At 56.2% G+C, this 21,988-nt stretch overlaps 1 protein-coding gene across 1 annotated transcript in view; it reads right to left on the reverse strand.

Annotated features, from left to right (window-relative positions):
• Positions 1-515: 515 nt before the first annotated feature.
• The window catches only part of Fer1l5 (fer-1 like family member 5), a 51,370-nt gene continuing 29,897 nt past the window's right edge, over positions 516-21,988 (reverse strand). The window contains exons 20-53 of the mRNA XM_046420112.2: positions 17,478-17,602; positions 16,634-16,734; positions 15,931-16,108; positions 15,697-15,852; positions 14,532-14,663; positions 12,983-13,146; positions 12,631-12,745; positions 11,874-11,976; positions 11,220-11,383; positions 10,956-11,120; positions 10,673-10,811; positions 10,472-10,549; positions 9,535-9,716; positions 9,168-9,329; positions 8,812-8,916; positions 7,682-7,828; positions 7,443-7,605; positions 7,294-7,325; positions 6,705-6,755; positions 6,502-6,606; positions 6,153-6,272; positions 5,469-5,630; positions 5,110-5,201; positions 4,558-4,728; positions 4,209-4,357; positions 3,844-3,983; positions 2,680-2,768; positions 2,338-2,433; positions 2,038-2,179; positions 1,728-1,827; positions 1,474-1,652; positions 1,194-1,303; positions 852-999; positions 516-737 (exon numbers count right to left, since the gene is read on the reverse strand). Of these exons, the coding sequence (XP_046276068.1) occupies positions 621-737; positions 852-999; positions 1,194-1,303; positions 1,474-1,652; positions 1,728-1,827; positions 2,038-2,179; positions 2,338-2,433; positions 2,680-2,768; positions 3,844-3,983; positions 4,209-4,357; positions 4,558-4,728; positions 5,110-5,201; positions 5,469-5,630; positions 6,153-6,272; positions 6,502-6,606; positions 6,705-6,755; positions 7,294-7,325; positions 7,443-7,605; positions 7,682-7,828; positions 8,812-8,916; positions 9,168-9,329; positions 9,535-9,716; positions 10,472-10,549; positions 10,673-10,811; positions 10,956-11,120; positions 11,220-11,383; positions 11,874-11,976; positions 12,631-12,745; positions 12,983-13,146; positions 14,532-14,663; positions 15,697-15,852; positions 15,931-16,108; positions 16,634-16,734; positions 17,478-17,602 (4,382 nt within the window). The 3' untranslated portion in view covers positions 516-620. The remainder of the gene's footprint in view (positions 738-851; positions 1,000-1,193; positions 1,304-1,473; positions 1,653-1,727; positions 1,828-2,037; positions 2,180-2,337; positions 2,434-2,679; positions 2,769-3,843; positions 3,984-4,208; positions 4,358-4,557; positions 4,729-5,109; positions 5,202-5,468; positions 5,631-6,152; positions 6,273-6,501; positions 6,607-6,704; positions 6,756-7,293; positions 7,326-7,442; positions 7,606-7,681; positions 7,829-8,811; positions 8,917-9,167; positions 9,330-9,534; positions 9,717-10,471; positions 10,550-10,672; positions 10,812-10,955; positions 11,121-11,219; positions 11,384-11,873; positions 11,977-12,630; positions 12,746-12,982; positions 13,147-14,531; positions 14,664-15,696; positions 15,853-15,930; positions 16,109-16,633; positions 16,735-17,477; positions 17,603-21,988) is intronic.

The following is a 21,988-nucleotide window of genomic DNA, read 5'->3' on the forward strand; positions in this document are numbered from 1 at the left end:
GCGTGAATGTTGTTCTGTGCACTGTCACCCCAGGTGTATGCTGTAGGAGGGTGGCGCCTGCTCTGGGGTGACTCTTGGGCATGCACACTTGGGGTGACAGCAGTGGACTTGGCGTGCTGTTGATCTGGGACAGTTTATTCTGTCTCCTAGTCATCCTTCCCTTCATTTCCTCTGATGACAAAGCTTCTCAGTGCAAAAGAGACCCTGAGGTCTAGAGGGCACGTGTAGAGGTGACATCAGCGTGAGTCTTGTCTGAAGAGCTGACGATTTCAGCCTTTCGTGTTGTCTTCAACTACCTCCCCCCCAAATTACAAGGTGGCTCTCTTTATAAAACTTGTTTATTTCAGTGGAAAATTACAACTCTGCTCCTCTTGTTGGAAGTGGTTTCTGAGCACAGTAGCCAGAATATACCTAGCCCTTGTGTGTGTCGTAGAAGACAGAAACAAGGACCTGGTAGGAAGCCCGAGGGAAAGGCTCGTGGCAGGGAGGAGAAAAGCCAGGCCTGTGTGGGCAAATTAGTCTTATGGAGCTGGAAGTTCTGGAAGGATAATACTAGGGTGATTCTTGGGTCCAGGGTGGGGTTTCAGCTCATTATCTGTTGAAGGCTGTAGAATGGGATCCTAGGCAGCAGAGCTGGGAGGCTTGTTTGGGTTTTGTGGATTCATGACATTAACTATTTTAATGGGGGGAGGTCCCATCCGAAATTCAGGTTTGATCAAGTTCATGGCCAGATAGCTCTAGAGAGAACAGACAGTGGAGTTAGTCTGAAGTGGCAACCCTAGGGCATCTTCTGCAGAGTCTTCCCAAGACCAACCAGTGCCTTTATCCCTGTCCCTGTGGTAGCCACTCACCGGAGCTGCATAGATGAATTTGAACAGCATGAATACCGCTATTGATAGGAACATGAGGCCTACAATTCTGAATCGGTAGCGTTTCCAGCAAGCGAAGCAGAAGTTTTTAATAGGTGATCTCATCCACATTAAAGGACCACCAGCACGTCTGTCCAGGATAGGGAGAAGCCCAAGAACAGAGGGCAAGGATGCAGAACCAAGAGGGGGTGTCCCCCACGCCCAAATCCATTCTCCTGATTTTAACTGAGCTGTGGTAAGGAAGAAGCCACCCCTCCCCAGGTGGAGGCTCCTGTTCACTACCTCCTAGAACCGAGAAGACAGACTGTGCCCCAGGGCCCTTACGGGGGAGGGTGGAGTGTGGGGTACTGGTTGGGCTCCGACTGGCCTCGCCCGGCTGGCCTGATGAGGGCTTCCTTCTCTGTCAGGATCTCCAGAGTCATCTTCACCTTGCCCTGGAACACCACAGGGCAGGAGGCTCAAGTCATCAGGAGCAAGTATCTTTAGGACCACATCCCAGCATCCAGAGAGGAAAAGGGATTTAGCTAAGGTCCCCCGGAGTCTGTTAGAGCCGAGTCACGGGGCAGAGCAGTCCTATTTAATTGACACCTTCCCCCGCTCCTACCGACATGCGCCACTTGTCCTCGTTGTAGACCTGGCAAGGCCACCATCCTGTTACAACCTTCTTCTTAAAGAGGGAGAAGTGCTTGTATTGGGCGCTTGTATTGTCCATCATCTTGAGTGTACAATAGTGGGCATGCTGAGCTGGGAAGGGCATGTCTGACAAATCCAGCTCCAGGACCCCTGAGACCAGAGAAATGCCATCAGCAAGGAGGAGCTCCCTGACCTGTGGTCACATACCCTGTGCCAGGACCTCACCTAGGAAGTCATCAGCAGAGAAGATGTCATTGTCCCAGACCTGAATGATTAGCCGGGCTGGGTACTTCATCAATGTGGGGTCCAGGCTCCATATGTAATCCTAGAAAATGGCAGAAGAGTATGTCCCCCAGCCTGCCTCCTTGGCATTTCCCTTAGAAACCTTACTAGCTCACACCCTGCAGTGATGGACTATCAAGGAAGAGTCTCCATCTGAGGATGTACCCCTGTCATAACTTAGTCTCTGGGGAGGGGACGAGGAGCTCCTGGACCCTGGGGCTGCCCCCTCTTCTCCCACTCCCAGGCCTGTTACCTTCTGGCTCTGGATGCACACACCCTCAGCTGCCAGGTAGTCCATGGGAAAGATGAACCTCCAGTTGAAGTTGCCCTCCCCAGTCAAGGAGTGGTAATGGATGTCTGTCTTCTGCATGTCCTTCTCTAGCCCGAATAGCCACCTGGGGTCAGAGCCCTTTCACTTTGGGTTCATATGTATGGTTCCCCATTCCCTCCAGGTGAGGTAGTGGAGAGGTGTCCCCCTCAAGATTAGGAAGCCCAGGCAGGGTCAGCACTGGAGACTGTGGGGCTCTGCTGGAAGCCTCTTTCTTCCCCTCACCCTTTGATGTAGATGTCACTCATCCTTTCTCTACTGAAGGTCTCCTGCACCAGGTCCACTTGGGCAGTTTTCCAGATAATGCAGCGCAGCTCATACCTGCAGCCACCGTGCTCTGAAGCTTTGCTGAGAAATAGCTCCCCAGCCCCAGCCCTGGAGGAAGGAAAGGCCTGGAGACCGCCCTCCATGTTCTGGCTGAATTGGAGGGACTGAGGTAGAAAGCTCCAGTAGAGCTTCCTCTGTTCCCAACAGAGAAGAGCTCCTCCCACTCAGCGTTGGAGGACAGTGGTGCCCTGCACCCTCGGGGCTAAACCGCAGTGCAGTAGGGACAGGGCTGTCACTCACCGTTTAGGCTTCCTGGGACTGATGTCGACTTGAGGCCCAGGAGCCCCCAGCTTCTTGGGGAAGATGTCCACCCATATTTGCAACTTTCCCTAGAGCCAGGGTGGATTCTCTGGTTTGGGACTGCTGGCCTCTGTTCTCAGGTCTGATGAGGCACTGTTCCCACCACAGGGGGTTGGGGCAGGTGGCCACCCTCCAGTTTTTATTTTTTTCCTTTGTTTTGGCTGGGGAAGTCTGCAGTGTGGTGGGGTATGGTGTCTCCGAGGCTGATGACGTGGCCCAGGATTCCACTTAGGACAGATCCTGAGGTTTAAAACCACTCAACAGAGCGTGCCGGGTGACCTGAGGACAGGCTCCATAAGGGAGTTGAGCCTTCACTTTTTAAAGCAGCACAGTTAAGAGTAAACTGGGTGCTCGATCCAGTCATTTTGTTTCAAGACCACAGCCTAAGACATTAATGAAGCTGGCCACAAAGCCCAGAGGTTTCAGGAAAATGGTAAGGGATGAAAATGGTGAAAAAGAGAAGTCAAAGGGCAGCAAGCCAGCCTTGGAAAAGGAGTAATTATGATCTGTCCTCCAAACCACCTGACCTGATCTTGTTCTTTGGAAGTTGACCCAGTTGACAAAACAGGTTTAATGAGAATGGTTATAAAAAATGATCAGCAAGGACTTTATGTAGAATGTAGCCTCAGTTTGAGAGATTTGGAGAATTAGCTGAGCCATTTTGGTAGCTGGAAGGTAAGGATAATTAGGATGCCCTTGGGGATCTGTGTCCCTCTGTTTGGGGTTCCTTGCCATGGAGTAAGCAGCCTGCAATTAATCAGAACCAGGGTTGAAATGTCTACACTGATGTGAGGTGTCTCCTCCCCACCCCTCTGGAAAGACTAGGCCACGGGGGCGTTGGCTGGTAAGGCTCCCTAGCACTTTTCACTGCTGTGTGGCCTCCATTTCTTGTAGATAACTTTCCAGCTCTGAAATTCTCTATTCTAAGTGTCATCACTCAAACTTCTCCACTATGATGTGCAAAACGTGCTTGTCTCCTGTGCATATACATATCCAAATGTCATGTTCTTCCCCTTGGTGGGCTCTGTCCTGGGTGGGTGGGCACCCCTATCTCCTGGTCCAGCTCGCCCTCAGGAGGTGGGAGTGGCCCCTCCAGGCTCATACCTGGTCGATGCCTGGCTGGCTCTTACTGTACAGCGTGCGTGTCTCTACATGCTCAGGTACCAGGCCCAGGGTATTCAGGATGTGCAGTGCAAGGCGTTCCTTGTTGGGTCCCAAACCAGGAACAGTAAGGGGTTCGGGCTCTGGAGTGGAGGGGAGGGATCTTGGGGTCATTCATCCTCCTATCCTAGGCACCCTCATACCAGCCTGGTGGGGGCCAGGATTGCATGTGGAGAGGGTGGGCTGCCCTCCGTGATGGCTCCCTGTCCTCCCCCGTCTCCCCTCCATCTTCAGCCCTTGAATTCTGGAGCCTCTCTGCTTTGAGGGGCCTGTGTCTGTGCGTTCTGGTGGTGTGCTGAGCTTCTCACCAAAGGTTTTCAGGTTGATTTCTTCCCCATTGTATAAAACAGAGTCTTCCTCTGGGTTGAACACAGGCGGAGGCTGCCCTTTCCCCTTGGTGTAGCGCTCTAGGAGGTAGCTTGGGCGGATCTGGTCTCGCCAAATAAAGGGCCCTGACCTAAGTGGTTAGGTGAGCAATGAGTGGGGAGGTGGTCCTGGGTCCTCCCTCTTCCCCGGCCTGCTGCTTTGAGCTGCGGGAAGCCCAGGGATAGAAATGTGGGTGGAGACAGGGCAGGGCTAGCCCTGGTTCCCAGCCCCTCTCTAGGGAGCTGTGGTCTCAGTCCCCTGTCCCCATCCCCTGGACAGGCCCATTCTCACACAAAGTAGGATTTGGCAAGCCCACAACAAGCTCCAAAACCAGACAGGAGTCGGTTTTCTAAGTCGATGATCGTGGTTCCGATCTCATCATCAGCTGAGAACATGTCAAAGTCAAACAGCTGAATGTGCAGGTCCTTCTCCAGAGGGATGTTACAGGTCAGCTCAAACACCCTGGAGGCGGGGACATCAGAGACTGCAGAGGCTGTGGTCTGTGCCCTCAATATACCCCAAGGGCCCCTTCTCCATCCCTTTACTCATTCATGGTTCATCATGATGGAGAGCAGAGCCGGGGATAGTCTGCTAATAGCCATACCCTGGACATAGCTGGAAATAAATTCTGTGAGGCCTGAGCTCCCTTCCCAGGCAGAGTGTGAGAGAGGGCAAAGCTGCCTGGCCCGCATCTATCTTCTCTACCTGTTAAGCACCTAAAGTGTGTAAGGCCCTCAGAGGGAACTTGGTGGCTGGGAAGGAAGGCAAGAGTGTCTGCTGGCATCGAGCCCAGCATGGCACAGAGCCGGTGGAGAGGAGGGGTTGGTGGATGGGGCAGCTCACATGCCAAAGATGGGATCCACAGTGTTGGGCTGATACAAGTCCCGGCTGCCAAGCTTTGTCTTCCCCAGTTTCAGGATCACATAAGGGTCACACTGGGGGTCAGATATAAGCAGGGGAAGGATAGCAAATGGGGAGTCAGTTCAGGTTGGTTAGAGAGAGTGGGTGTGGGGCAGCAATGAGCCCCCAGTGGGAAGCTGGCAGACAGTATCAGCAGCCCAAGGAGCTCCAGAGCTCTAGGGGCTAGGGCCTGGCAGCCCCACGGAACCACGGTCATTGACTTAGAAAACCGACTCTTGTCTGGTTTTGGAGCTGGTTTGGCAGTAACAGGAGGGCTGTGCTGGGTGGGGGCTGTGCCTTACCAGTCCATTGAAGTCCTGGGGCTGTAGGTTGATGGCGCGCACCACGTACACCCGCACCATACACTGCTGCGGGAAGTCGTCTCTCTCAGGCAAAACCGGGAACTGACGGGGAGGCTCTGGGGCTTCTGGGTTCTCAGGAAAGGGGTAGATGCGGAAAAGGCCCTGGGGGAAGGCAAGGTATTGGGGGCCTAGCCTGGCAGTGCTAGCCCAGTCCCCCAAGGAGTGATTTCAGTCCGAGTTTAGCAGAGAGAGGGCTGAGCTGGGGGTGGCAGGGACGGAGGCTGTGGGAACACAGAGGCAGGGGTAGCTAAGGTCTTCAGCAGGAGCCACTGTGTTTGGGGGGTGGGCTGGGCAAAGGAACCACAGTCCTTAGGTGCATTCCCAGCTCCTGGTGATGTCAACATTCATTCCACACCCTCTGTCCCTTCAGCTTTGAATTGTTCTCTGAGGCTCTGTGGCCTTGGGAGAGCAGCCTACGCCAGAGCTGGGTATAAGAAGACCCTTGCTCTCCCCTTTTAGGTCACGCCTCTCTGAGTCTCTGTGGAGGCTAATCTGATCTTCCACTCCCAGGGCCCTGCCTTGTCCTCTCAATAAGCACACAGAGCCAGGGCTTTCCTTAGTCTTCTAGGGACAGAAAGAACACAAGAAAACAGGAAAGACAAGTTGGGAAAGAAAGATGCCCACCTTGAACTCTCCTACCACAGGGCTGTCTGCTTTGGGCTTCTCCTGGTAGAGCTGGAAGGTCTGGCAGAAGTCCTGCAGGCCTTGGAAGTCTGGCACGGCCTCCAGCTCACAATCAAACACCTGCATAGTTGGGGACCATTCCTGGCATCAGGAGATGGAAAGACCACCGGCTCCCAGGACTTTCCCAAAGGGTCTGCTCAGATGACCCAGGGTGGCAGGTGGAGGTGCCCCCAGGAGTGGAGGACAATGCAGAAACTTTCCCACTGGTGGGTCCCCTGGGAATCAAGCTAGGTCTGCTGCCCTTCCCTGGGGGAGATTTTATTGCACCTCTTTCTAGGATCCTCCAAACCTTTATGGTGTGATAGTCTTTGTATTTGTACTTCGGGGTCTTTTCAGAGTCACCGGTGGCCCAGAAGAACTTGCTCCACCAGTCCACCTCATGCTCATACTCGTCCTGGCGGGGAGAGGGTTGTGTGGCCTCAGCAGGGTAGCCCCCCAGCTCCTAGAGTGACTGGGGATGATTCTTACTCCCTGCAGCTGGGCCTACTTCACCTCAGCTTTGCTGGACTTGAACCAAAACTTTTCACAGAAGAACCACAGGAACTGAAAAGCAAGAGGGCGAGCAAGGGGAGGCCAGCGCTCGGAGCATGCTCATTGGCTCTGACTTTGGAGAGCCGAGAGGTCAAGGCTGGGACTCAGCTCCCTGGCTCCCCACCTCCCCCAGCACCCGACAGAGTTGAGACGTAGGATTGGGGCCATTCGGAGGGAGGCCTGGTTCTGAGGCGTCATCACCCAGTGCAACTGACTGGGCTCACCCCACCCCACACTGTGGCATCGGGCTGTCCCGGACTCCTGTGCATCTGAGTCTGATAGGGCCGCACACATTGGAATCACGTATGGGGAAGGGGCTTAGAACAAAAACCCAGCAACTCTGGTGGAGCCCCTCAGGTGCCAGGGTCTTGGGTGTCTAAACCTCAGGTGATTCTCGTGCTGTCCAGGCTGAGGACCACTGCCTTAGCATTTCACTAGGCCTGCCCACATGGGGGCACAGATGCCAGAATGATTTACTCAACTGCCTCCTCAGGGTCAGGGTTAGTCCCCTAAAGGGCAGGGGAGAAGGGAGCCTCAGGCCTCCACTTACGTCGCCGCGTTGTTGCTTCTTCTCAGAGAGCGCTGTGTGGAGAGAGGGTGGTGACGGACCTCAGGAGAGGAAAGGCTGGAGAGGGACACCAGACCCCAGGAGCAGGCTCCTTCCCCACTCCCAGAGGGGGCTCCCGGAAGGGGGCATACTTGGAACCTGTCGGGGTATGTAGCTCTGAACCCAAGGGTCACAGAAATAGGGCTGGAGGATGTCGACATTGGCTCGACCCACCACCTTCTTCTGGCCAAAGTCCTGTGTGTCCACCACCTTCATCACGAGGGGCAGCGCGTAGACAGCCTCTGTAGGCATCAACTGTGAACCAAGGAGGGGTGGGAGGGTGAGCCCCCCCAAGAGGAGGAATGGCCCCGCCCGCCCTGGGGCCTCTTACCACTGTGAAGAAGAGGACGGACTCAGGGAAGTTGGGGTTCTTCTGGTAGTCACTGATGGGCTTTGTGCTCAGGGACTGCTCCCCGAATTCCACCACGAGCTGGGGGTAGTGCACCTTCGTCATGTTCCGAAGGCCCCAGGCCAGAATCTGCTAGAACCAAGGAGAGCAGGTCAGGGTGGAAAGTGCCTCTGTAAGGGGGTCCTTGTCAGAGGGAGGGGCTGCCCGGGGAAGGACAGGGTGGCAGGGTGAGTGCAGGGCTAGGGAATGGGGCTGTGTGGAGGAACCAGTCTGCAGGCTCCCAAAGTCTCCCTGGCCTGTGAGGGACTAGGCTTGTTCTCAAGGCCTGGTCACTGTCCTCCTATCCACAAGGTAGTTACCCCCAGCCACTGACTGTCCTCCACTGACCTCCAGGGCCCCAGACATTGCCCTCCCACATTTCTAGTCAGTTCTCAAGCGGGAGTTCTCAAGGCCCACTACCTCTAGGGCTCACAGAAACAGGTGCCCAATGTCTCAGGATCCCCTTATGCCACCTAGCTCACGCTGACCTGTGTCCCAGAGAACTCCATGGCACCCTGTGATTCTCTCTCAGCTGACTGGGCACCTAAGAAATCTTCATACCCTTCTTGGTCAGAGCCTCCTTGGGTCCAGGGCAGGGGCCAAACAGGTTGCCTGATCTTGGAGAAGCCTCCAGTCCCTGGGGAAACTGGCCACCCTTTGCTCTTTGCCAAATTTATGGCAGGGCAAACAAGTTACAATGTGGGGACCGTCATGCTACTGCAAAGAGACATCCTGGCATTTGGAGATGGGTAGGGCTGGGCTTAAACTGTGGCTCTGTCACTTAGTTCCTATCACTGTGCATGGACTGTGTTCCTTCAGAACCTTGATTTCCTCTTCTGGAGGCTCAGATGGGAACGTTACTGCCCTGTCTACCACCCACCAGAGACCTGCAGTAAAACCATCTAATGTTATATCACAGCTTTTGCTCATTTCTGTCTCCCTCCATCCCTTAGGGAATGTCATCTGGGGTCCAAGTTTTGAAATGGGTGGTCAGGAGGGTCGAGCGGAGAGCTCCAGGGTACTGCACCTGCTCAGAGTGGTGCTCATCCCCTCCCTGTCCCTTCCACACACACCTCAATGGCCATCTTCCTTAGTGTGGGCTGGATGCTCTTGGGCAATGTGTAGATCCCATTCTTCCAGGGAACATTTAAGATTGGTGGATGCTTCTCTTTCAGGTTCTGGAGAGCAGATGCAGGAGGACAGAGAGGTGAGGCTGGTTCTGCTGTCCCTACACCTGGCCTGGGAAACTCAACTGAGAAGCCCAAACCCTACTGAGTCAGAACTGGAGGACAGGCTGACATCACCTGGCCAGTGTTCTGTTTCCCAGGTCCCGGCCTTTGGTGAAGGGTAGAGGTGGGCTCCACTGGCTGTGGAAATTTGTGACTGGGGGTGGGCTGGGGAGGGACAGCCAGCCTTTGTTTCCCAGTACCTCGGTTTCCAGGATCATCTCACAGGATGCCAAGATCTGGCCCTCTTCTTCCCCCAACTCTTTTACCAAGGGGTGCCACCTCAGGGGTGGCAGGATCCAGTTTTGAAGGTCCAGGGAGACCACGGGGGGCCACATGCTTCGTCCCCACAAGACTTCCTTTCCCTGGAGGGGAGGGAAAGTCCACTAAGTGTGGAGGCCAGACCCAGCTTCTGAACTGGGCTTCCGGTGAGGATGGAGAACCACTAACATCTGCTTACGTGGTGCTCACCACACCCAGCCTCCCTGGAGCTTTCTGAAACCTTTCCCCTAAAATAACCCCCTCGACGAGCCTCTCGGGTCCTCTCCTCCGCCTGGCCCTGGCCCGTACCAAGGAGTCGTGTTGCCACAGTTCCATCACCACAAGTGGGGGGCCCTCTTTGGTGTCCTGGGGGTCCTCGTACAGTAGGAGGTGCTGGAAGATGAGGGTCTGGGCCCAGGTCGGGACTGCGGAGCTCACCAGGGCCTGGGTGCACTGGCTGTGGTGCAGGAAGACCACCCGGATGAAGGCCCCTGAGGGGTGAGGCAGGGCGGGAGTTGTCAGTCTCTCCTCTGCTGGACCAGGCCAGGTGGCCACTGCCACTGCCAGCTGCCCAGAAGAATGCCTTAGTGTAGAGTGATGAGGCCAACACCCAGAGAGATTTGGGTCCCCCCACGTGTACTTCACGTCTGCCACGGGGAAGCCGGGGCTACCCAGAGATGAGGGCAGAGGCCCCTCTGGAGCGGTGCTGGGCGGGGGGCGCCACACATCCACAGTCCTCCCTGGAGCCCTGCTACCTGCTGCCCTGGGGCTCGTGGGCAGTGCCACTGATAGGCCAGGCAGGAGCACTCAGCTCCCCCTCAGGGGTCTCCCTCACTGGACTGAGGATGGCTCTTCCCATGGAGGGCCACCTCCCCACCCCGCCTCTTCTGTCCAACCGCAAGTGACCTGAGGTTCCCAAGTTCCTCTCTCCCCTTCACATCTGGTGGCCCTCTGCCAGGCAAACCCCTCTTTTTCCCAGGCCCAGCCAAGCGGTCACCATGGGGGTGAAGCCCCCTCAACCCGCCTGCCAGTCCCACAGCACTGGGGGGTCACAGCTCCACCACAGCCCCCCTTGGAGTCTCGTCTTTGGCTCTTTTCCCCAAAACCAGGGCAAAGAGGTTCTCGGGAGAGGAGTCTGCATTTTTGTCATGTTCTTCTTGGTCGCATTCTTTATGCTGTTGGGTGGCCACGTTGCCACCCCCTCCCAGGCTGGGGACAAAGGCTGAATGACGAGGGACTTTCCTACCCTGGAATGTCAGGATCTGGTTGGGCACTGAATTCCGGACCTGGTAGATGTAGCAGAAGAGTTGGTAATAGTGGGGTTCTGGGTAAAGAAGAGCACTTCTGTCACTGTCTGGGGTGCCCACGGCTGCCCTCTGCCTTCCCCCCCCTGCCCCCAGGCGCTGGCCTCTGGGCCACTCAAGCAGACTCCTGGTCCCATGCTCACTATTGGGGACACAGTAGATGAAGGGCAGGTCGGGTTGCCGGGTGTCCCCTGGCTTGGGCTTCCAGGTCTCCTTCAGCTGTGCCCACGGCCACCCCTTGTTTTCCTCTTCCTTCTTTGGGCGATCTTGCAGGTCCAGTATCTGTGCCCAGGATGGCCACCCCTGAGGCTCCAAGGTGCTTCCCTGTCTTCTCCCCTGACAGGTGCCACCCTCCCAAGCCTGGGCCAGGTGGGACCCTGCTCCTCCGGGAGCAGGCAGGCGTCACCCTGTCCCTGAAGGCTTTACCAGCGATCCCTCCAGGAGGAATATGGGGGCAATGTCTTTGTCGGCATCAGGGGCCAGCCTGCGGTGCCAGCAGCGGCGGCGGAAGCGGCTCTGGGGGTGTGGGTTCAGGTGGAACTTGGAGCCAAAGGTACCGTACTCCCAGCCGTCTTTCTCCTTGGCCTGGTCCTGTTTCCAGGAGGAGAGGCAGGTCGTGCTTGCTCCCACCACTGCCCAAGGTGGCCCCTGCCTGCAGTCCCACCAGGGTCCTGCCCAGTGGTCTCTCACCAGTTGCAGGAAGGAGAGGGTCTCTTCCTCAAGGTCCAGTTCCCCATGGTCCCGGAAGCGCACACGCAGCCAGTGTCGCCGCCGGTGTGAGTGGTAGGTCTTCTCCACGGAGCTCCAGACCTGGGGCAGGCCCGAGGGCGGTATCCCCACTCCGTACTCCCAGCCTACAGGACAGCACCGTGACCTCCGTGTCCCGGGGGGCCTGCAGGCTAGGAGGCTTGGACAGGCTAAAGGGGTGGGGTTGTCCCTCACGTCCAGGGAGGTGTGATCACACTGTGTCACCAGGACGCTTGGGCACAGCTGCCCATCCAACAAATGAGAAAGGAGTCTTCCAGAAGGCTGCACAGCTGGAAGCAGCAGAACTTGCACCTGGAGCCCCAGCCAGAGACCTCCCGCAGCGGTTCCTGGCCTGGAGCTACCCGGGTGAATTCAGGTTTCACATTCAGGCCACACCTTGTTCTGGGCCACCCTTAGAAGACACTCACAACTGGCAGCATCTGAACACTAGGATTGAGGGACCCTAGAGGTTGGGGGACCCCAGGAGTTTAGGCCCAGCCCACCCAAGAGTTTGGCCACTCAGAGGCTGCCCAGGATGGCTCTGGTGATTCGGGGTCCCCAGACTCTTCTGCCCTCAGCCCTGACCAGAGAACTGACCCTCGCTGTCAACTGCACGGTTGAGCTCCGGGATCCAGTCCTTTGTAAAGTGCCAACCTTCGGGGCACCTCACATTCTCCCGGGCCTCCACGGGGTGACCATTCTGTAGGGACATCGGGTGAGGGAAGGGCACATGAGCTAGAAGGAGCTCGCCTGCGCTCACTCCTCACACAGACTACCACGGCGCCCGCCCGCCCGTCCCTGGATGAGTGGCGCTCACCACATCTGCTGCCACTTGAGCTGCTACTCGATGTGCGTTAGTGACTTACCTCACAGGACCACAGGCTGCTCTCTCCGTGCTGAGACCAGCATGTGAGTTAGGCCTGCACTGTGCCCTGCAGTGGCCAGCAGCCACCTGGGGCTACTTCAGCTCAGATCCCTGTCCAGTCCCTCAGTCCCACACCTCCAGGGCTCGGAGTCCCACCATAGCACACGCCCCTCATGGCAGAACCGGCGCTCTGGACCAGTGCCCGGTCCCAACAGCCTCAGGTCCTCCCTGGCAGGGAAGCACTGCTCCTCAGAGGCCTCGAGATGAACTGTTTCCTGCCTGTGTTGCTTCTGAGTCTCTGGCCCGCCATCTTGGGGTATGACAGCCCCCACCAGCGCCAGGAGATGGGGCTGAAGGGCTCACCCGGGGTCTCACAGGGTGTAGGGAGCAGGGGACAGACATGGCTCTTTCAGCTGGGACATCCCAGCCTCCAAGCCTCCCTGTTGGCTGCCATCGGCCCCCACACCCCAAGGCGGCGTCCCCTCTCACCACATCCGTGTTGGGGATGGCGGCGGGCACCCAGGCACCTCTGGCGTTGCGCTCCTCGTTCTCGTACACCTCCTCCAGCACCTGGCTCTTGTTGATGTCTATGTCCAGGAGGAGTCTGGGGACGGCAAGACCCAGGTTCCCACGGCTCTCTGAACTGACAGGTCCTGGTGTCATCCTCTTCGGGCCAAGGGCTGCCCTCGGTGCCTCCCCACCCACTCGGCAAGGAAGGGCTGAGTGGCAGGTAAAGGTCATCTGCCCATAGGGACCAGCTCACAGCGCTGTGCCCACCTCTCTGGGCTGCCACTGACAGGAAGGGTCTGGGCCCTGGCCTGGGCCTGCACCTTTTCCTTACCTCTTCTGAGGTTCCACTATCCAGTCGTCCTGCCAATGCCATCCTGGGGGCTCCCTGAAATCCGTCTTGGGTAGGGCCTTGCGCCCCATGACATCAGAGAAGTTGGGGCAGCGCTTCAGCCCCTGTTGCCCCCACTGGTCTTTGTACTTGGCCTCATTCTCGTACTGAGGGAGCAGAAGCCCAGTCAGGACCTTCTTGCCAATGCCAGCACTCAGTCCTGGGGGTGTCAAGCCCCCCCCCTCGGGCCCCCCACATCCTAGAAATATGGTGGCCAGGCGAGAAGGAAGCCTCATCCCCATCGCACGGTGAGGAGACTGAGGCTCGGGAGCCAGCACTCCGGGTTGCACCAACCCGTGGGGTAGGGTGACACCTGTGTTTCAGTGGGTGCCTTGGATAGGACCCGCCCACCCCCTGGTCACTGCAGGGGTGACCCAGCACACTCACCCCGCTGTGCTCCCTCCGGGCCCTTTCCTCCACGTTCCCTGCACTTCCCCCGAATCTCCTCCCCATCCCGGCCTCTCCAAACCCCACCCAGATCTGGCTAGACAGATACACTGTTGTCCCTCAACATCCTCAGGAAATTGGTCCCAAGGCCCCCTCCCACCTCAAACACCAAGATCCATGGGTTTTCCAGTCCCTTAAATTAAATGGCTTGGTATTTGCCTATAACCTATGCACAACCTCCGGGATACTGTAGACCCTCTCGGGGTGAGTTACACTGCCTTTTTTGGGGATTAATGTACACATTCATAACAGATGCAGCCATCATAAGCCTAAGTATGTTTTACACACACAGTTGGTGGAATCTACGGATGCAGGACCCTCGGATACCGAGGGCCAATTATATTACGATGCAATTAACTACACCTGCAACTCAAAACCATTCGAATGTTTTTACTCAGTAAATTGAAAGGCTGACATTCAAATCTACTTTTCCTCTGCTGTCAGACAAGGCTCCTGAGCTATGTCCTACCCTGGGGAGCAAAGGTCACCTCTCAGCCTCTGATGCCAGAGCAGCCTCTGGCTGGCTGCTTGCCCTTCCCCCACTGCTCAGACTGATGGTTCTGTGGGCAGAGGCCTCATGTCTTCCTCCTCCTCTTTGGCTCAGGCCTCCCCCACTGAGGACCACCAATCTAGGACCCAGCTGAGCCAGAGGAGGCCCCATACAAGTGGGAGCCTTGTCTCCCCCACAGGTCACGGCCAGTGGGAGGAAGCTCCCAGTCAGCCTCCCCCAGGGAGGGCATAAGCAGGTCCCAGAGCACCGCTCAGTGGCCCCTTTTATCACCAGGGATTGTCCACGGTGACCCCGAGTGGGCAGTGTATGAGCTTGCTGGTCTCTGCCTCCTCTCTCAGTCCCCTCTCCATCCTCAGAGTCAGGCAGTAGGGTTTTTCTCCATGTCCAGGGCTGGCCCACCACAGCCCCGCCCGCCCTCCCTGTCCTGCGCCCTGTCAGGAGCCTAGCGCTCCCCTCGGCTCACGCCAGCTACCCCAGGCCTGGTCTCTGCACCCCACCCCGCCAGCGTTCCTGCCCAGTCTGGCCACTGCTCACCGTCTCTGCGTACACCACCATGTCTCCGTCGTGCAGCAGCTGCAGATTCTTGCTGTCTGTGACGTTGCCGAGCCACATGCACACCCGGAGGTGGCCCGGGACCATGTTCTTGGGTCCTTCGCCCTCTGGGTACTGAACCAGAGGCAGGTCAATCCCACCAGGTGCCAGCCCACAGCCCAGGGATGTGGTGGGGACACACACACTCAGCACGGGTCACACCTGTCCCTTCCCTCTGCCCCCCAGGACCAGGGTCCCGGGTTCTATCCCCAGTGAGGACAAAAGGGAAACAGATGTGGCCGTGTTCTGCCTGCCGGGCTGGGAGACCACGTGCCGATGGCCACACCTGTGATCTCACACGTAGCATGGAGCACGGCCGGGAAGACAGGAGATGCTGCCTAGGGACCCAGGAAGCTTCCACTGAAGCCATTGTCATGAGGACACTGGTGACACTACCTGTTATTTGGGGCACGCTTGCCACATGGCGGCACTGTGCTAAGTGCCGAGGCAGGCGAGGTCCCGCCGGGCCCACCCTACAGAGAGGCAGACCGAGGCGTGGGCAGTCAGGAGTGGGCCCAGGCCACCCAAGCCGGTGAGCCGCAGAGCCAGATTCAAGTCTGGGGGTTCTTGCAGGATGAGGAGGACTTCCTGGGGAGTGGCCTTGCGGGACAACCAGAGGGCAAAGGGCAGGCATATCTGGGGCCAGAGAAAGCCCAGGGGGGCCCTCTGTTGAGAGGGCTGACATGGCCAGAGGTGGCTGGGGCAGGCCAGGGGGGTTGTCCCCTCCCGGGGAGGCAATGGGGAGCCAGGTATCTCTGAGACACCACCGGCCTCCCACAGGGGAGAAGGCTGTTACCAGGGCCGGGAAGAGCTCAGGGGGTCCCAGTCTCGTTTACACTTTCCCTCTCATCCGAGGGGCTGATGCCTAAGGCTATTAGCACTGGCTATTTTGGAGGCCACCCAATCATGGTCCAGGGAGATGACAAGGAACTAGACCATGGTGGCCATGAGAGTGAGGGGACATTTATGGGAACATGGACGGGGCCCTGGCCCATGTCTGGGCACAGTACCTCCCTGCCTCCCAGGTGAAGGGCCAGGGAGAGAGGGAGTGGGCCATGCCCCCGGGGATCCCCTGACCCCTGTCCTCCCCCGAGGACCTGCTGCCCACCTGTAGCACCAGGGTCTGGATCTTCCCGCAGAAACTGCCTGAGTGCAGGGGCCCCGCCTGGGAGAACAGGACTCGGTGGGCGGGCACGCGAGCGTAGGCCACGCGCTGGTCCTTGGCCATCAGCCAGATCATCACGTCTGGGAGGCTCACCTGGGGCTGCCAGGGCAGGGGACGTCAGGCCCCCGCGGCCAGCGCCCAGTCCTGCCCCAGGAAGGTCCGTATGTCCGAACCCACCTCGGTGAGCACCACGTCCAGGCATTGCAGCCAGTCCTCCACGGTGGCCACCATGTCCTTGGGCTCGGCTTTCTGGGCCTTTTGTGCCAGTTCCTGGAGGAGCAGGCTGCGGAGCTCCCATTTCTGCTTGTCCAGGTTGGTGGCTTTGGGATGGTCCTTCACGTCGGGCAGGGGGGTCCTGTGGCAGGACAGGGAAGCAGGGGGCTGGACCTCTCTCCCACCTCCTGAAGCTACTGTCCCTGGTCCTGCTGTGGGCCAGCGAGCCCCTCCCAACCTGAGGTCTGGTGTCCACTGCTGGCCTGGAGGGAGCCCCCCTGCTCCCTGCAGCCTGGCCCACCCCCCAGCCCCTTCAATGTGACAGGCCTCTGCCCAGGGCCTCTTTTGGGGAGGGAAGTGGGCTGCGAGACAGGGGCCAACCAGACCCTGGGAGAGGCTCTCCCACAAGCCTCCAGAAGAGGCAGGGCCAGGGAGGAAGCAGCTGGGGAAAGACGTGGCGGTGGGACGTGTGGGCTTGTCTGGACCCAGGGAAGACACTGGTTGGGTAGGAGCATCAGGCTCGGGTGTGGGACAGCAGGGACCGTGCTGGGCAGGAGGCAAGAGCCATTCTCTGGAGGAGCATGGGGTGGGGGAGATCGGGGTTCAAGCCCGGGAGCAATCAGAGTGGAGCCCACACACCTGCAGGGGACCCAGCCCCTGTCCCTACTTGCAGTCCTCCATCAGCTCCTGCCGCAGCTTTTCCCACTGAGACAGCACATCTGGGTCCCTCGGGTTCCGGATGGACTTGAGGGTGTCCAGGTTGGCTTTCTGCCCAGCAGGAGGGAAAGGGGAGGCCGGCCTCAGCACGGAACCCACCTGAGACAGGCTACAGGGCAGATGAGCCTCTGAAGTGTAACCTGGTGACGTCCCTCCAAGGCTATCCCATGCCCTCTCAAGGCCAGGAGATCCTCCTCTACCCAACAGAAGTGGGTGGCAGGGAGGACCCACCTGAACTGGAGAGGAGTGCAGAGTCGTGGACCCTGAGTCTCATCTGTAGGTGCGAGAGAGTGGAGGCAGCAGGTGTGGGTATCCTGAGATCTATACTCCTTGACAGGTGCATAAGATCCTCTACGATCTGACCCTTCCCAGCTCCTCTGACTTCCATGTCACTTCCATGCCCCATCTCTCTGCAACTTTAAAACCTGCCACATCACCTCACAAACTCCTACGCAGTCCTCAAAACCCTCTGAGTTGTCACCTCCTTTGTGAATACCTCTTCTGACTTGTCCATCTTCCCATCTCTTTGATCTTAAATCTTTGGCACCTGGGTCTCCATGGCAGCCCTGGTGGCACTATACAGTCACCCTGTGCACATCCCACTTTCCCAGACAGTGGGGACAAGGGCTATTAATTCATGTTTGCCTCCCTGATGCCAGGCAATACACCTGGCACCTCGATCTCCACGGTGGGAGGGCCCAAGTGAGCGTCTGACGGGCGTCCTAGGACCACGGCACAGGTTCCCTGTCTCCTGTCACATATCCCTCCCTGCCTGGGCTCCCTGCACCACTCACCAGGTGGTCCCGGGTAACCTGGAGGACGTTCAGGCAGTTTATGCGGAAGCTGACGTCCTCCCAGTTGGAGGTCACCGCCACCACGGGCTTGGTGTTGTACCAGGGCACATAATAGTAGATGTTCCCTGAAACAGAGACAGTGGGGGAGAAGTGTCTGAGGGACCCGGGGAAGTCCCTGTCACCGTCCCCTCTGAGGGCCGCCCTGGGTCACCATTGCTCGCAGTGCCAAGTGGACCCCTCTGGGGAGCCGTGCACCTTGAGGGACATGGCCCCCACCAAGCCTTTATCACGCTGTGGGACACACGTCCCTGGCTCACAGGTGGGAAAACCCAGGTGAGCCACCGGAAGCAGTTTGTCCACGGGGGCACAGCTGAGCTGTCCAAACACAGGATTCTGGCTCCAGAGGCCCGTGAACCTCAGGAGGTGCCAAGGCAAGGGGCACGCCTCAAAGTAGGGGTTCCTGCTGGGTGGCCTGTCCGGCAGAGCAGGCCCAGGGGACTGGCCAGCGCAGAGGATTGTGGGGGAAAGTGGTCTGGATGAAAACTTTGGTATGTAGGGCCAGCCGTGTTCCCTGGAATGGACCCTGTGGGGACATAGAGGGGAAGAGAAGAAATGCAAAGAATTCCTTTTGTGAAAGGCACCATAGCCTTGGTCTTGAGGAAGAATCCACAGAAGCCAACAGTTGGGTTTCTTTTTTGTTGTTGTTGTGACACTAGGGATCGAACCCGGGGGTGCTCTACCACTGAGCTACATATCCCCAGTCCTTTTAATTTTTTTATTTTGAGACATGGTCTGGCTAAATTGCTCAGGCTGGCCTCAAACTTGAGATCCTCCTGCCTCAGCCTCCCAAGCTGCCAGGATTACAGGTGTGTACCACTATACCCAGAAGCAAAGATTTTTAAAAAGCCTGTGAGGCCAACAGCTAAACTATGGAACCAAACAAGGTGCCCTTCAACAAATGAATGAATAAAGAAAATATGGTACATATACACAATGGAATACCACTCGGCCTTAGAAGAATGAAATTATGGCATCTGCCCATAAATGGATGCAACTGGAGACTATCATGCTAAGTGAAATAAGCCAGTCCCCCCCCCCCCAAAAAAAAACCAAAACCAAAGGCCAATGTCCTCTCTAATATGTGGATGCTAACTCCAAATAAGGTGGGGAAGGGGGAAGGATAGAAATTCATTCGCTTAGACAAGGGGAATGAAGGGAAGGGAATGGGACTGGGAACAGGAAAGACAGGAGAATGAACAGGACTTTCCTATGATGGACACACGACTAGTGAATCTTCACACATGGGCAGCCACAGCATGGGAAGTTACACTCCGTGTGTGTATGATATGTCAACATACACTCTACCGTCATGTATAGCTAAAAAGAACAAATTTAAAAATTCATAAATATTAAAAGAAAAAAGCCTGTGAGGCAAGCAGAAGTCAAAGCTGACTTTTTCCCTGTAAATTTCTGGCGAGTCTTGGGGGCTGTGTGTGTGTGTGTGTGGCACCTGAGCGGTACTGGGGGCAGGAGAGAAAGCCAGGGGCTGCTGCAGGTGGACGGTGGGGCAGGAGACCCCATGCATTATGCATTATGGGTCGGCTGTGTCCATGTCCAGAGGCCTGCTGAAGTCCTGGCCCCAGCACCTCAGAATGTGGCCTTATGTGGAAACAGGATCACTGAAGATGCAGATGAGGTCGTGCTGGAGGAGGGTGGCCTTCATTCTACACGACTGGTGTTCTTCTAAGGGGGGAGACAGACTCCCTTACAGACAGAGGACAGTCATGGGAAGATATGGAGACACAGAGGACACCACGTGACCATGTAGGCAGGGAACGGAGAGATGTGTCTATCAGATAAGGAGCAACAGGGTCACTGGCAAGCACCAGGAGTGAGGAGAGAGGACAGGCATGTGACAGAGTCCCCTCAGAGCCTCGGGAGGTGTCAGACCTGGCCCTGATTTCACCCTCACATCCTTCAGGCCTGTGAGAGAATATATTTTTATAGGGGTTTTTTTGGGGGGGTATAAGGGATTGAATGCAGGGGTGCTTAGCCACTGCCCCATCCCCAGCCCTTGTGTTTTGAGACAGGGTCTCAAAAATTGCTTAAGGCCTCACTATCTATGTTGTGGAGGCTGGCCTCCAACCCGCAATCTTCCTGTCTCAGCCTCCTGAGCTGCGGGGATTATAGGTGTGCGCCATCGCGCCCAGGTCATTTCTATGGTTTTAAGCCATCCAGGTGGTGGCACTTTGTAAGCAGGCCTAGTGAACAAAGCAAGTGCTCCCAAACCTCATGAGTGGCAGAGAGCACACAGAAGGGGACAGCGAGACTGCTCCTTGTCTGTGAGGCAAGCACCCCTTGGGGCCCTGGGTGGAGGAGAACATTGCCCCAAGGTCATTAGCACAGCGGGGTGCTCTGAGATCCTGCTACCTGAGAAGGTGGATGAATGGCAGGTAAAGAAATCACTGTAGCCCCTAGTTTATAGTGGCCCAGGTAACTAGAGGAAGCAAGGGAGAATCTTCTCCAGAGAAGGACACTTTAGACAGACCTCAAAGATTTCCCATAAAATTCCAGGAAAATGAGCAGTTTGGCACCCCAACACATGCTCCATAACCCAGCAACTCCACTCCTAGATTACACCCAGCAGAAAGGCTGTAAGCACCATCACCAAGGGGCCTGTAGAAAAAGTAGCAGCTCAATTCATTACAGCCCAAAGTTGGAGACAGCCAGCTGCCTCTCCATAATAGGAGGGATAAATAAATTATGGCATACAGTTATCCTTCAGTATCATCAGGGAATTGTTTCCAGAACCCTTGCAGGGACCAAAACCCAGGGGTGTGCACGTCCTTCTATAAAGTAACAGAGCATGTGCATTCACACCCCTCCTGTGTACTCGAAATCATCTCCTGATTGTTTATGATTACCTCACAGGGTGGAAAGCTATGGAAACAGGGTTATCCTGTGTAGTTTAGGGAATTAAGACAAGAAAAAAAAATCTTCAGGTGTTCAGAACAGATGTAGTTCTCTTCTGTGAGTATTTCTGACCCCTGGTTAGTGGAATCCACAGATGAGGGTGGATTCACAGGACCAACTGGATTCACAGGATCATGGGCTACACAGCAAGGAGAGAAAGGGAGCTACAAGCACACCCAGTGTCACCTCGATCTGTGAACACATTGCACCAAAAAACTGATAAGCAGCCGGTCCTGGTGGCTGAGGCTGAGGCAGAGGATCCCAAGTTGGAGGCCAGCCTCAGCAACTTAGGGAGACTCCGATTCCAAATAAAAAATAAAAAGGGCTGTCAATGTAGCTCAGTGGTAAAGCACCCTTGGAGGAAAAAAAGTGTTAAAGAATAAAATCAAAATGTCTAAAACATGCTGTGTGGAACTGTGGTAAATGCCGTGGAGAAGAATAAAGTGTATGTTGGGGGAGCTGCTGGGCTATATTAAACAGAACAGTTACCTAAGACCTTTCTGATAAAACTATCCAGAATGCAGCCCAGAGAGCTCCAAAGGACAATGTGGAAGAGACATTGAAAAACATGGAGGACAAGCCAGGAGCTGTGGTGCATGCTTATAAGCCCAGCAATTTGGGAGGCTGAGGCAGGAGGATCTTGAGTTCAAAGCCAGCCTCAGCAGATTAGTGAGGCACTTAGCAACTCAGTGAGACCCTGTCTCTAAATAAAATATATTTTTAAAAAAGGGCTGGGGATGTGACTCAGTGGTTAAGCATCCCTGATACCAAAACAAAACAAAACATGGAGGTCAGAAAGGTCCATAGAATGAGTTCCAGAAAGAAACATAAGCGAGAAGGAGAAGAAGAAAGTCACAAAGAGAAACAATCTTAGGATTTTTCCAGACTTATTGGAAGACACTGGTTCCAGCCTCTGGTACTGAGTGAATCCTCAGAACCATAGATAAGCAGAGACAGGGGCTCTCAGGGGAGCACAGGAGGTGCGATGGCAGTTTTCCTCTTCTGTTCTTGGAGAGCTTACAAAAGCTACACGGAGAAGGAAAATAACTTCATCTGCAGCAAACCAGGAGACAGATACAATCTGCAGACTCGAGATACACACAAGGACTGCCAAAAGCAACTGTGGCTGCCCCGGAGCACCAGGGGTGCAGGGCAGTGGAAGGCACCTGGGGGGCAGTGGAGAGGGGCCCACAGCTCAGAGGGAGCAGATCACAGAAAGTGCCAGCAAAAATACCCTCAGGACGCAGAGATGGAGATGTGAGCCGCGGAAGGCAGAAAACAAGTAGAAGGAAAACAAGACCAGCAGAGAAGACAACAGAAGGAGAAGCCCAAGGAGACTAGACCCTGCACACAGCTCAGTGAAGGGCCCAGAAATGAGGGCGGAGTCAGAAAAGTGACCAAAATAAAATGGAGGAAAGAGTCAAAAAAAGATCAGGGAGAAAATGACAGACATAGAAGAAAACCAAGGGGAACGTCCAACCCGTAAGTGGGGCCCTTGGCGCAGAAAAACAAACAACGGAACAGAGTAAGTATTCTAA

The sequence above is a fragment of the Marmota monax genome, unplaced genomic scaffold, assembly GCF_021218885.2.
Source record: "Marmota monax isolate L192 unplaced genomic scaffold, Marmota_monax_Labrador192_F-V1.1 WCK01_AAM20220418_F8-fsc00178, whole genome shotgun sequence".
Lineage (NCBI taxonomy): Eukaryota > Metazoa > Chordata > Mammalia > Rodentia > Sciuridae > Marmota > Marmota monax.